This window comes from Trichoplusia ni, chromosome 1 (genome assembly GCF_003590095.1).
Source record: "Trichoplusia ni isolate ovarian cell line Hi5 chromosome 1, tn1, whole genome shotgun sequence".
Taxonomy (NCBI): domain Eukaryota; kingdom Metazoa; phylum Arthropoda; class Insecta; order Lepidoptera; family Noctuidae; genus Trichoplusia; species Trichoplusia ni.
Genome location: NC_039478.1, coordinates 1,584,225 through 1,599,162, shown reverse-complemented (window position 1 = coordinate 1,599,162; position 14,938 = coordinate 1,584,225). Strand labels below are relative to the sequence as shown.

The following is a 14,938-nucleotide window of genomic DNA, read 5'->3' as shown; positions in this document are numbered from 1 at the left end:
TCCAGTATGCATATACACATTGATATAATACTACTTTAACTATTATGCTTTATTGATCCACTTAAAACAGTTTTGTTTTATACTAAGCATAAGAGATTTGTTTAATAAGATTTCAGTTTGCAATTACTTAAATTAAAATATTGCAACAATTTTTTTAGATGGAAGATTTCAACCTATATTGCGAGAATGTTTGTATCGTAATGAGCACCCGCTCTTGGCCATATCATTTAAAAATTCTTCTATAACAGTAAGTATCTTTCAAATATGAACTCAATTTAATATTGATGTACTTTTAATTAAGCTTTTGTGTATATATTATTAATATTTGATTTTAAACACACTATACAAATTTCTTAAAACTACTTTCCATAAATCTACCGCTATTACAGAAATCAAACTTGTTGACAATAAAATAGATAAAATAAGCAGATATTCTATTACTTGTTACCTGAAACCTGTGAAGGTTTCATATCTAAGGTTGTAACAAATGTGTGTGTGAGAAACTGAGTAGTCAGCATTTAAAAGTAAACTGTTTGCTTGATACATTGCATTGTTTTATATTCAAGCCTCACCTTCTCAGTCTGCACAACTGCCTGCAAGAGTTTTTCAACTTTATGTTTGCTGGCCTCCATAATGATGTCTTCTACTTGCCTCTATCTGAACACCTTCAAGATATAGAATGGTACTTATTTATTTCTTAATGCTTTTTATCTGTAACTCAATAGCATGTGTGTAAACTTCTTTTTCGCTAACTATAATACTTATAAAACCTAAATTCATTGAAGCTAGTCTCTTGGTGTGACGCCATTTTGTATTATCTATTGTGAAATATGTAACCCTCCTACTTCATCATAATTTATTCTTCAATACTATCATTCATATATTTTAACATTTTTGATCATGTATTTTTGTTTATCTTCAGAAAGATACACACTTCCCCCATGGGGCTGTGCTTCTGTCTAGATGCAAGCACTTTGGTCTGTATAAGATGAAAGGAGACAATTTGCTTCATTGTGAAAATGGGGAGTGGACACCAAAGCTACCTGAATGTGTACCCACAACTGTGGTCACTAATTTTACAGGTATTTATTATATCAAACATTTACACACAGATTAATTACCTTGTGTGAGTAAATACTTGAGCAATTTATTGTTTGTAAGATTTATTTAAATGTTTGTGTTCCACAGGGGATGCGCCTCCTACCATTGAATACACTATAGTGAGTGGATCAGCTGTAGTGGAGCACACAGGGGAGTTGTTTGTGTACCCGGACAGCACAGTGCGCCTCGACTGCATCACACCGAGGGCACTTGGCGACCCGGAATGGAGCTGGACACAGGCAGTTGGGCAGCATAGTTCAGGTACTTACTCATTGATATTATTTTTTAATTGTTTCAACTTCATTAGTGAGACGAATTGCTCAGACAAGATGGTATTTTTAAGTATTAATAATACTAATTGTAATATGATTACCCAATTTGCCAACAAACTAAATCAATTATTTTTGTAACTTGGACAGCGAATGTATTATATATCTATAACAAACTTGTATCTATACAAAAATGAAGGTCTATGCTGGATTACATTACATCATTTTATCTTGTGAATATTTTGATTATAATTGACGGTTTCTTTCGATAACAATGAGTTAGTCATTGCTGGATCACATGTCATGCAATTATTTTCATTGTCTTTTCTTATAATACTGTAATATATATGTATAACAATTATATATATTTATACTATATAATGTATAATACGTTCTGTATACTTATTACACAATATATATACACTTTTTTGGTCATGTTGAGTACCTTTGGGTACTGGCAATGTTATGCGTCTTATGCTAAGTATAATTTTCATTATACTGCGAAACGAACTGCTCTTAATTAATATTATATGTAAAGATACATGTATTATTTTGTTTAGACCTTGTGATGTTATGTTATTTGGCTTTTTAAGCGCAATTGCGATTTTCGACGTTTCTTGTTCATAACTACAACGCTTCAGAAGTGATAAATTGTATCTATATAACATGACTTTTTGGCGTTCAAAAAGTGCTAGTAGCCTTACAAAGGTAAATAAACTGATTTTTACTTATTCACGCCACGATTATTACGATTCATGCCATTCTATTTTATTCTCAGAAAAAAATCTGTAAGCTTTGTGCTATTGCGACATGTCACTTTAAACCAATACATATTTTAAAATATTTTTTTCTGATTATCTTGAATCAGAGCCGATACTCGAAGATGAATGCGGGTTTCTGTTAGCTTTCGGTCGAAAACATAAGCGTAGTCTACGACTACACTTCTGTTTTCTGCTGAAGGTTAAACTAATCATCACGGAGCTGAAGACATTTGAAGATGAATGCGGGTTTCTGTTAGCTTTCGGTCGAAAACATAAGCGTAGTCTATGACTACACTTCTGTTTTCTGCTGAAGGTTAAACAAATCATCACGGAGCTGAAGACATTTGAAGATGAATGCGGGTTTCTGTTAGCTTTCGGTCGAAAACATAAGCGTAGTCTACGACTACACTTGTGTTTTCTGCTGAAGGTTAAACAAATCATCATGGAGCTGAAGATACTGTAGCGACTTATTGAGTCAGATTATTGTTGTCGATAACATTTTCCTTTCCCTTTGCTTGTGGTTTTGTAATTACTTAAATTGTCCTATTTTTCGATGCTCATGTTTTACATCTGCTTATATGATAGTGTTTCGTGGTTGTCTTGTAGAGGCAGACATTATGGAAATTTTAATTCTAAGTACCTGTTTCATTGCAAACAATTTTATTTAGGAAATTTACAGGTCAAACAAATGAGATTATGAATGCGGGTTTCTGTTAGCTTTCGGTGGAAAACACAAGCTTAGTCGTTGGCTACCCTTGTATTTTCTGCTGTGGGTTAAACTAATCATCATGGTGTACAAGATACTGTTGCGACTTATTGAGTCAGATGATTGTTGTTGATTACATTGTCCTTTCTTTTTGCCTGTGCTTTTGTAAGCACATACTTGAAATGCGTGGACTTGGCCTATTTTTCGATGATCATGTTTTACATCTGTTTATATGATAGTGTTTCGTGGTTGTCTTGTGGAGGCAGACATTATGGAAATTGTAATTTTGAGTACCTGTTTCATCGCAAACAATTTTATTTAGGAAATTTACAGGTCAAACAAATGAGATTATGAATGCGGGTTTCTGTTAGCTTTCGGTCGAAAACACAAGCGTAGTCGATGACTACACTTGTATTTTCTGCTGAAGGTTGTACTAGTCATCATGGAGCTGAAGATATTTGAAGATGAATGCGGGTTTCTGTTAGCTTTCGGTCGAAAACACAAGCGTAGTCAATGACTACACTTGTGTTTTCTGCTGAAGGTTAAACAAATCATCATGGTGCTCAAGATACTGTAGCGACTTATTGAGTCAGATTATTGTTGTCGACAACATTTTCCTTTCCCTTTGCTTGTGCTTTTGTAATTACTTAAATTGTCCTATTTTTCGATGCTCATGTTTTACATCTGCTTATATGATAGTGTTTCGTGGTTCTCTTGTAGAGGCAGATATTTTGGAAATTGTGATTATAAGCGCCTTTTCCAGTGTAAACCAAATTTATGAATGCGGGTTTCTGTTAGCTTTCGGTCGAAAACATAAGCGTAGTCTACGACTACACTTCTGTTTTCTGCTGAAGTTTAAACAAATCATCACGGAGCTGAAGACATTTGAAGATGAATGCGGGTTTCTGTTAGCTTTCGGTCGAAAACATAAGCGTAGTCTATGACTACACTTCTGTTTTCTGCTGAAGGTTAAACAAATCATCACGGAGCTGAAGACATTTGAAGATGAATGCGGGTTTCTGTTAGCTTTCGGTCGAAAACATAAGCGTAGTCTACGACTACACTTCTGTTTTCTGCTGAAGTTTAAACAAATCATCACGGAGCTGAAGACATTTGAAGATGAATGCGGGTTTCTGTTAGCTTTCGGTCGAAAACATAAGCGTAGTCTACGACTACACTTGTGTTTTCTGCTGAAGGTTAAACAAATCATCACGGAGCTGAAGACATATGAAGATGAATGCGGGTTTCTGTTAGCTTTCGGTCGAAAACATAAGCGTAGTCTACGACTACACTTGTGTTTTCTGCTGTAGGTTATACTAATCATCATGGTGCTCAAGATACTGGAATGGTTCTATATTTATTTCATTTTTAGTGTATTTCAATAATATTTTTTTACATCTGTACACTGTATGTATGATATTTTTTTTCATCTGTACATTATGGTGATTTAGCACTCTAAGTAATTCTTAAAACTAGCAGTATAAGCATATTGAACATGTATTTTAAAATAAAATGGGCCTTAGCATCTTCAACTGTGCGTAACTGTAATAACCGTAACTCTGCGACATGTTACCCTGCACCTAGTGTAAGTGGCCACCGCCACTGCCATCGAAAGCCATGGCCTGTTTTTTAAATCTCCTCCAAATTTAATTTAATTTAGCGAGTTCCTTTTCTGTCCTTGAAGCCAGCGAAGGATACATTTGCAACTGCGATCTTTCATTATCATGTATCCTATTGACTTGCTTAGCGTGAAAAAAGTTTTTGTGTCCTAGCGTTATAATGCCAAGCATTTTTTTGGATCTCTTAAGGGTTTAGATATTTTTAAGAGGATTGTGGTTGATATATATTTGAATTTCTGTGGTGATATGTGTTTATGTTGAATTGCGATTCAAAGCGTTATTTACCTTGGCGAGTTTTAAACACAATGCTTTTGATGCGATTTTTATTACCGTCATGTGCTACGCTCATTGTTATATGTCAGGTTTTATTATTTGTCTATGACTTAGTGAAGTATACATTCGTCTAGTAAATTTTATTTAATCACTGCGACATGTTTTGAGAAACCTGCTCCAATATTCCTTTATCAACCCACATGAAATACTGTATGTTTTGTTCTCAGCTTGGTCGAACGAGGAGGGTGAGAAGAACACGCACTACCGCCTCATCCTCGTGAAGACCTCTGTTCGACACAGCGACCAGTACACGTGCACGGCACCCGGCGGACACACCAACACCGTCGTCGTGAAAGTTGTTAGTGAGTCACATTTCTGACATATATTGTTTAGACTAAGTAAATAATATCGTATGAGGTGTGAAACCCTGTCGTCGGTGACTTTACTTTTGATATCCTTTTTTTGGCCGGGGTTAAAGGCTAATGACTTCAACCCACGCCGAGGGTACGGTGTGGAAATATGTCGGACTTTCATCGACTAAAATCACCCCGGGCCCCTAAAACTGCTTGAGCCAGAGCCGCAAGACTTTTAATATCAGATCAGAAAAGTAGAAGAATTGCCCTTATAACGCTTTGTACGGGAACGATAATAGTATCGTTCAAGCTATTCGTATTCTATAAGTAATTGTTTTTTTAAACGACACCCGCATAAGGAATTTAATCCTTTGTGTCGCGGGGTGTTTCACAAACATTCAACTCTCATGTACAAAGACACCCAGACTCAGGACAAGCATTCGTGGATCACACAATGCGGGGACCGAACCCGCGACACATCTCGCTTAGTGGGTTTTGTGTGGTGACCTCAACCACTCAGCTAAGTCAAATAGTCAGACAAATTAAAGTTTTCAGCAGTCAATTAATTAAAATCAATTAACTTTCCTGTCCATCCAAAGGTTGTGTGGAAGATATCTCTTTCAGCGATAAGACCGTCAATGTACCCTAACACTGTATGTATTATGAATCACTGCGGCAATTCCATGGTGTACAATAAAGAAGATTCTATTCTAAAGTCATGACTGTTTGATTCTCATCCTTTTGTCTTGTTTATTCAATGAGTCAAATATTAAGAAGTAACTGACACTTACCACGCCACTTGGGTTAAAATTCAAATAAAATGCCTATATTTTCATTAAAAATTCTGCAGTTACATGGGCAGATAGGAGTTGTTAAAAAAAAGTTGACAGTGAGCAAATATTTTGAAGATTTCTATTTGTATGGTAGCTTAATATTTGTAAATATGAAAAAACGATCACATTGATTAAATAAATCATGATTATTTAATATTTTTGTGAAATAACATTCCAAAAATACTGTCATTACGTGACAACGAACGCCGATGATGACGCGTGACGTCACTTGTTGCAACACAAAACAAACTTGACATTTGACAATATTATTCACATATCGTGGTGATCCATTTTAAAAGACAATTTGTAAAAACTTGTTATCCACTCAACCAAACTGTTCTTTGTTTAGCATATTGTGACGTAACACGAGTCGCCATGACAGTTTGGCGTGTTTTTTAGCCATAATGTCAAATCCCTACTAATATTATAAATGCGGAAGTAACTCTGTCTATCTGTCTGTCTGTCCGTATGTCTGTCTATTTGTCTGACTGTCTGTCTGTTACGCTTTCACGTCTAATTCACTGAACGGATTTTAATGAAATTTGGTATAGAGATAGAGTTGACCTTGAGAAAGAACATAGGATAGTTTTTATCCCGGACTTTTGAAGAGTTCTCTTGGAAACGCGATATAACCGACCTCGACGCGGGCGAAGCCGCGGGCCAAAAGCTATTAGTTCATAAAAATATAAAATATAATATGTTACAGATTGAATTTTACTGAAATATTCATATTTCATCTAAATTAGACCATAAGGCATACGATGAAATAGTTTTTCAAAATAATTCAACCCGATTATTGATTTATCGATAGTTTATCAACTACTATACGGCGAGTTTTCGACCGGAAGCACTGACCTGAAGTGATGCTGTGACCGCGCGCTTTCCGCCCTATACCTCAAAAACGGTTTACCGTATTTTCTTTTAAGCAAAATTTTAGAGAATTTTCCTATCTTCAATATTATCAAATACGAATAGCAAAAACCTATAAGAAATTAGATATTTGCAAGAAAGCGCAAAAATACTTATTTTTGCTACCTTTGACCTTGAAATTTAATAGTTGCGTATACCCCTGCCACATGTAGGTTTTTGAGACAACTTTTATCATGTCAATGTACAAGTATTGACAGAGTTACAGCTGGTACATCGAATTCCGAGATTCTTACCTAATCTAAGCTTAAAACTGGACTAGACTGACAGCTGAGGCTAAGATTTTATACTCTACTAGCGACCCACCCCAGCTTCGCACGGGATCAATGCTAATATACGCTACAGAATTTCTTTAACGTTCTTTATTAAGCTTTGTTTAGCTTTCATACCATCGTTATGAAACAACTTTGGAATTAGCGTTTGAAAGAAAAATTGAGTACTTGTCACAGGAGTCTTATTTATTTTGATAAGGATAAGTACCATCTCAACAAAAACAGTTTCGCAAAAATGTTTTGTTTTGGAATAATATTAATAGCCAAAAGAATGGTTCTGGTGAGTGAACCTTAAAGATAGACATATGCCCTCGCCGACTTTTTTGTAGATCTTTTTATGGTGTACAATATTGTAAAACATTATTTTGATGTATGTCGTAGGGTTAAGCCAGCGTTTACGATGAAAGTATAAAATAAAATGGTTACAAAAGAAGTGGTTATTGTGAGTGAACCTTAAAAGATAGATATATGATGTCTGAGACTTTTTGTAGACCTGTTTATGCTGTACAATATTGTAGAATATTACTTTGTTTTAGCTCTTGGTGCTAAGACAGCGTTTGCAATGAATGTGCAAAAACAAATGTTACAAAAAAGTGTTTATTGCGAGCGAACCTTAAAAGATAGAGGTATGCCCTCGCGAACATTTTTGTAGATCTCTTTATGGTGGACAATATCTTAGAACATTATTTTGATGTATCTCGTGGGACGAAGCCAGCGTTTGCAATGAAAGTTTAAAATAAAATTATTACAAAAAAGTGGTAATTGTGAGCGAAACTTAAAAGATAGAGATATGACCTCGCGGACTTTTTTGTAGATCTCTTTATGGTGGGCAATATTGTAAAACATTATTTTGATGTATCTCGTGCGGTAAAGCCAGCGTTTGCAACGAAAGCGTAAAAAAATTGTAAATACATTTGAAACCTCTAAAATTAACAATGTTTCTCTACTAAATTATGCATAGATTAATCTAAAATCCTTCCTCATGAATAATTTATCTATTAAAAAAACCGCATCAAAATCCGTCGAGTAGTTTCAAAGATTTAAATAGTCATGGGGAAATAGGGGCAGAAAAACCGGTTCTGTTTTATAATATGTAGTACTAGCTGTTGCCCGCGACTTCGTCTGCGTGGTTAGAAGATATAAGTTACGACTTTTTGTTCGCTCCTATTGGTCGCAGCGTGATGATATATAGCCTAAAACCTCTCTCGATGAATGGTCTATTCAACACAAAAATATTTTTTCAATTTGAACCAGTAGTTCCTGAGATTAGCGCGTTCAAACAAACAAACAAACAAACTCTTCAGCTTTATATATTAGTATAAGTATATTAGTATATAGATGCCAACGATATCTTCGCTACGTTTCATCGATTTTTATTTTTCGCGCGGAGATTTTAATATTACGATAACTCATTACCTGTTCACTTTTTTGGTGTAGTGTAAAAGGCAATTTTGTTCTATATTACATGTATAATATATCTAACTTATTTATTTGGATAAGGATTAATACTGTATTGTTAAAAATAGGTTCGTAAATAACCCATAATTTTACTGTATTAAGAAAACACATAAAAATGGTTATTGTGGGTTATCCTTGGAAGATAGACATATACCACCGCGGACTTTTTTGTAGATTTATTAAAGAGGTACAAACCCGCCATACATAGTTTTGTTGTAACTCAAAAGGTTTTGGCAGCGTTCTCGAGGAAAGCTCTCGAATGGCTTAATTTTTTCCGACATGTTTAACTAATATCGTTGTAATATTGTCAGTTTACACAAAACCTAAACTTATTATACACTAAAACCTTCCTCAAGAATTGCTCTATCTATTGTTGAAAACCGCATCAAAATCCGTTGCGTAGTTTTAAAGATTTAAGCGTTCACAGGGACATACAACATGATGACAGAAAAAGCGACTTTGTTTTATACTATGTAGTGATACTGAACAAGCTCAGAAGCTATTAATTCAATTCAGCCAACAAACATGATATTTAAGCTTATAGTTATTATTTTCCTAATTAATAATCATTTCGTTTCAGACGTAATGTGTCCACCTATAGCGGTGTCATCGTCACGCATGCGACAGTTCACCCAAGGCTCGCGCCTCGGAAACTCAGCCCACTTCAGTTGTCAACCGGGGTATCATCTAAATGGTTCAGCTGTACTCACCTGCATGGGAAATGGTAAACATTATAATGAATCAAATTAGAATTTTTCGCTCCCAAATACAGTTTTTGATAGTCAAGATACATGCATACCGATTCTCGTGGACAGTTGTCCAATACAGTTTTGTTCTAGCAACTGTAATGGAACACTGGCTTCGAGTGTTGCGTAGGTGAGCATCGCTGACGAGATCAAATAATTCGTGCTCTAGATATTTGAAGATGTATGCGCGTTTCTGTTAGCTTACTGTCGATACAACCAGTATCGTCAACGACGAATCTGGTTGTGTCTGCTGTAGGTTAAACTAATCAACACGGAGCTGAAGACATTTGAAGATGTATGCGGGTTTCTATTAGCTTTCGGTCGAAAAGACAGGCGTAGTCAATGACTACACTTGTGTTTTCTGCTGAAGGTTTAACTCATCATCATGGAACTGAAGATATTTGAAGATGAATGCGGGTTTCTGTTGGCTTACGGTCGATAAAACCAGTATCGTCAACGACGATTCAGGTTGTGTCTGCTGTAGGTTTAACTAATCATCATGGCGCCCAAAACACTTTATCTACTCTTTTAAACTGAATGTTCTAAATCTACCTTATTCTGTTGAAGACTGGAATGCATGGAAATGAATTTCATCTGTATCCCTATCCAATCTTCACGATTGTAATATTTGTAAGCATGTTCTTTTTTTAAAAGACACAACAGCACGTTTCTATTGTATCTAAACACTTTTATTTTGAATCAGAGTGTTAATGATTGGCTTTTTCTTACTCAGGAATCATACCTTGAAAAATCATAACGCTAAACTTTTGTTACATGTCTTTATAAAGTAAACAGATAATATTGATAACACAGGGAAAAACTGACTTAAAAGATCCTGCGTATATGCAAAATACATTCTGTTGACCACATAATAAGAACTATTTATTTTAAATAAAGGCTCTTGATAACTCCTTAGTACCTATTCGTTTTTAGGTTCAAATGTCTCAAACGTAATTGAAATACAGTCAAATTCAAAACCTCTATACTGAAGTAGTCGTTCACGTAAAATATCCTGCAAATACTAATGACAGGCCAGTATTATTTTCGTGATATCTTTCACTTAAGAATTGTTATCGTTTTCTTGTTATGTGAAACTTTCGCATGAATATGATTATTCTAACTTGTTAATAAACTTTTTTAAGAAAAATTGTGCGACTTGTGTACTTATTTATTGGTTTTATTATTAGTTTATTTCTTTTTCCTTTTTTGTTATGATTTAGGTAGTATTTTCTTATGTTATCCCTTCTAAGTTAATTACATACAAGTATTCCTCTAAAACAAAGACCTCATGAACATAGATGACCTATACAGGATATGTCCATTACTGAAACTAGAAGACAAATAACTAGCTTTCTTAAGGAAACTGAACAAGCAATTTAAAAATTACCTACTTATTTTAAAAACGAATCGTTTTTTTAAACTCTTTATAGGGCGTTGGTCGTCTTTGCCGCCTACTTGTGTGGAAACGTTCTGTCCAATGCTCAAGTCTTTAGGGGCTCACCTAAGCGTGGTTGAGTACAACTCATCGTTTGGTGGCCGCGCCATGTTTCAATGCAGCTGGGGCTATAGGCTTGTCGGGGCACCTGGCCTCGAATGCGAAATAAACGGAGAATGGTCTGGAGAAGTCCCACATTGTATACGTAAGTTGTTACCCAGCGTTATGCATGATGCATGCCAAACGCCATTGAAAAGATACCATCTAAATTACAGGCCCAATTGTCCGTTCTAAGTTGACCTTTTTGACAGGAGTCATACCTGCTTCATAAAAATATCGTTATGAATTGTTAGTAAATAATTAAAAAAAGGCTTTCGATTATGCATTAAAAATACCTATCTTATTAAACAACTGACTGATATGAGAAGATATCACAATCGGCTACGGAAAATTAAAGGTTTTGTCGAAAGACAATCGTCGTCAGGTAACACTCCAAACTCCTGGTACATAACAAAAAGGTCCAAGATTTGGTGAAAATTATAATCTTTTCGAAGCCCCAAATCGATTAAAAATTATCGACCATAAAATCATAAAACCCTACCAAAAACGTATTCCGTCACTTATAAGTCAACGTTCGTCATAGATTATAAGGCCGTAATTAGCAAATTATTCTCTTGGGTAAAAAACGTAGATGATTATACCTACTTAATAGAACTAATTAGGTACCTACATTATAATGATTGAATAATCTTGCTATCATAAACCTCGAAGAGGGAAAGGCGAAAATAAAGAAGTATATTCATAAACAATAAGCCGGGTTGACTTAGTGTTATGATTTTGATAGCTAGTGAAAAGTTTAACCAGTCTAGGCAGTGGTCAAAGCTTATCTTTTACGCGAAACCACGCCACGGCATTTCAACGACGCGATGACTTGAAATGTCAAAAAGAACTATTTTATACAGATGCCTAGTCGATTAAGATTCATTTCGTTCAGTTGTATAACATACCTTAGATTTTTCTGTATGTAGGTTCATTGTCTGGCATGCATAGGTAACCTTACATGGTTCTCTCATTGAATATTATAGGTTATGCCAATCTAATCAGAGTTGTACAACAAAAACTTTGCATTTGAGACTCATAATCCATGGATATTGAAAACCTATCGTTTACTTACTCATATACCATACAAACCATAGTAATGTTGTGTACAATATCCACAGCAATCTACTGCCCTGACCCCTTAATCCCAGAGAACGGCCGCCTGCTCACCGAACCGTCTGCCAAACATGAGAAGTACCCAGTGGGCGACCTAATGATATATTCCTGTGAAGATGGCTACGAAATGGTCGGCGAGTCCTCAATAGTTTGCACAGAAAATGGCTTTTGGTCACATCCGCCACCATTTTGTCTTCAACCCTCTGAGATAAGAAAGGCAGACACTATCTTCGTTGAAAACACTACACTGATTCACGTAGATGAGTGATTCAACATAATAGTTATGTTAAGTTAGGTTTGGTTATCATTTATCAGGTACTAGAGAAGATATTGCAATTATTTAATTTATTGATTTCGTCTTTCACTGCTATAACTCATTACAATAAAACACTCATTATTTTGGTTCTACTTTTATTGAGATTAAATTGAATAGCATTAGGTACTAAGTTATGATCAATGTGGCTACTGACACTGTTACATTTATACTACTTGTTATGAATAAAATTGATTACATATTAATGTTGTTTAAATTTAATGCATAATAATATGATGAATATATGAAAAATGTATATGATGACAATATGTTTGTCCTACAATCTTAATATTCTAATATGCAAAATCATTGTTGCTTGCTGCATAAAAAAACCTATGCTATGCATGTAATTACTAGAGTACATCTCTAAAGAAGTAAAAATTGTAAAATGAAATATCTTGGACACTGCAATTTCAAAAAAATACATTCTTCACATGAATAAATACTTATTCTTAAATAAATTACCAAATATGTTTACAACTTAAAACTATACAATTATCCAAATAATACTGTTGTTCTTATGAAATAAATACTGCTGATAAAGGTGCATACTGCACTTTGCACATTGTTAAATTGAATTGTAGAAAAGATTAATACAATTAAATAATTATAAAAATGCAAGTGAAGTATGTACCCTGTGTTAAGAATTTATCTTAAATATTTAATTTGTCATTAATATAATGGCAAGAAAATTTTAAAAGTCCTACTTCTCTAAACTTTGATAAACAATGAGATTTTGAGATCTTTGGTATAGTAATGTATATTGTTATATAAAATCCTTGTAGAGTTAAATGCATATGTATTATAATAAATGCAGTAAAACACAGAGTTAACTTCTTAATAACAAAAAGCTGGGTACATGTTCACTTTATGTCGCTTTTCAAATCCGTGTCCCAAGTCTAAAACTTGAATGGTATATTCCAAGCCATGATGCAGAAAATCTGGTATGTTGTTTTCTCGTACTTGCTCGGGATCTGCCTCACAGTAATGTGCGACAATAGGTTGGTTGTAGGTAAATTCGTTAGTCACTAAACGAATGTTTGAAAAACTAACTTCTGCAAATGATCCCCAATCCAATAGCTGCACTATAGCCTTCTGATTCGGCTGCGATACTTCTTTTACAACGACTCGCTCAAATGAGTCATTAAATACTGATGCAACACAATGCAAGCCAGGTATAATTTTATCATATTCCAACAATTTGTCAGGCATTTCTTTCTTGTAGTGTTCACTTAGACACATTATGTTCTTGAATTCATTTTTATCAGCCACATAGAAATCGAGGACACACTCTCCACTCAGCACAATGCCATGGAATGTAATTCCCGGTGGTAGCAATTTATGTCGGAATTGAGGACTTTTAATGGCCAGACTCAGAGATGAGAAATCCAAAGAATTTGGAGATGAATCTGCCATTTGATTCAATTGAATGGGTTTCCAAAGCACTGTGTAATTGAGATCACTCATCAATGTAGCAAGATCATGGATGTCCGGAGTTTGAATGTCAACCAGCAATTTGTCTTGAATTCTGGCATTAATAGATATACCAATGTGTTCAGTGGCCATAAAAAATTTAAAATGATCAATGACTTCCTCTGTAAAATAAGAGCCCTTAGGTTCACAGTGGCTTACTCGACAATGAATAGTCAATGGTGGGCTAGGGATCTCAGACAGAGGGTCTATTTTGCCCACATTGGATAATGGTACAGCCTTTTCTACATGGCCATAGTCAATTGCAAAGATGTCATAGCAAACAGACATGGTCCTCCTGTCAGTGTGGATATAGCATATTTTACCGCGAGCCATCTTCTTAAGCTTTTGTGATCGAAACAGTATTACTTGTCCATATGTGACACTGTCCTTCGGCGGGTCCCTGTGATGAGATTGATTCTCAAGGTCTTCTAAAAACCCGCTTAATTTATAAGGACGTATATAAAAACTGTGAGGGTCGTTAATATGCCCGACAACGGCTCTATGCGCAGTGCCGATCTTAAATTCATCCAAGTTAATACCACAAGCCATATCTGTTTTTCTTTTCAAATATGTTACTTGAATTTCACCCCAATCGATTTGTGCTCGTTATTCAGTGAGAGATATGTAAACTGTACACAGTACTTACTGCAATTAATACTGCTAAGCGCACCACAAAATAAATTATAATAGCAAACGTTTGGCACTATGAAGCGCCGCTAGACGCAACTCAACAATATGGCCGGAGTGGTCAGCAAAATGTATTAGCTTCGGGCTCATAAATCAATATTCGACCGGGTAGGAAGGGCGGGCGGGTAAATCACAGTGTAGGTATATAGATATTACCAGGTACCCTAACAGCTAACTGTTTTACTGTACTCTGTGTTCAGTATGTTAGAGCTCTGTACTTTAGTATTTGTTTATTTGTCTGTCAGAATAAATACCATAGACAAGTAGATAGTTTTCAATATCGTGATAATGTAGCACAGCCACAGCAGCATTTAGGCGGCATTTGATTGCAATTTATTATTATTGGATGATCCACGATAAAGGAATCATTTTAGCATTTATATATGAATGATAAATAAGTAAATGAACGAGGAGCAAAGATGTAACATACTTAAATTGTGTGAAATAAACTGAATTCGCACAGCAATGTCATTGTAAAGTTGGAATGATTAATTAAT

At 35.1% G+C, this 14,938-nt stretch overlaps 2 protein-coding genes across 4 annotated transcripts; one reads left to right on the top strand and one right to left on the bottom strand.

Moving 5' to 3' along the window:
- Positions 1-158: 158 nt before the first annotated feature.
- LOC113504706 (locomotion-related protein Hikaru genki) lies at positions 159-12,487 on the top strand (the record flags this gene model as incomplete). Of its 3 annotated transcripts, XM_026887308.1 has the most annotated exon segments (8): positions 159-247; positions 567-682; positions 923-1,082; positions 1,189-1,362; positions 4,957-5,091; positions 9,153-9,296; positions 10,749-10,958; positions 11,974-12,487. In XM_026887308.1, coding segments are annotated over 7 exon segments (1,089 nt in total). In that variant the 3' UTR covers positions 12,237-12,487.
- LOC113504884 lies at positions 12,366-14,644 on the bottom strand. Its single transcript, XM_026887422.1, has one exon. It carries the CDS (start codon positions 14,301-14,303, stop codon positions 13,119-13,121), a length of 1,185 nt encoding a protein of 394 aa, XP_026743223.1. The 5' UTR covers positions 14,304-14,644; the 3' UTR covers positions 12,366-13,118.
- Between the last annotated feature and the right edge of the window lie 294 nt (positions 14,645-14,938).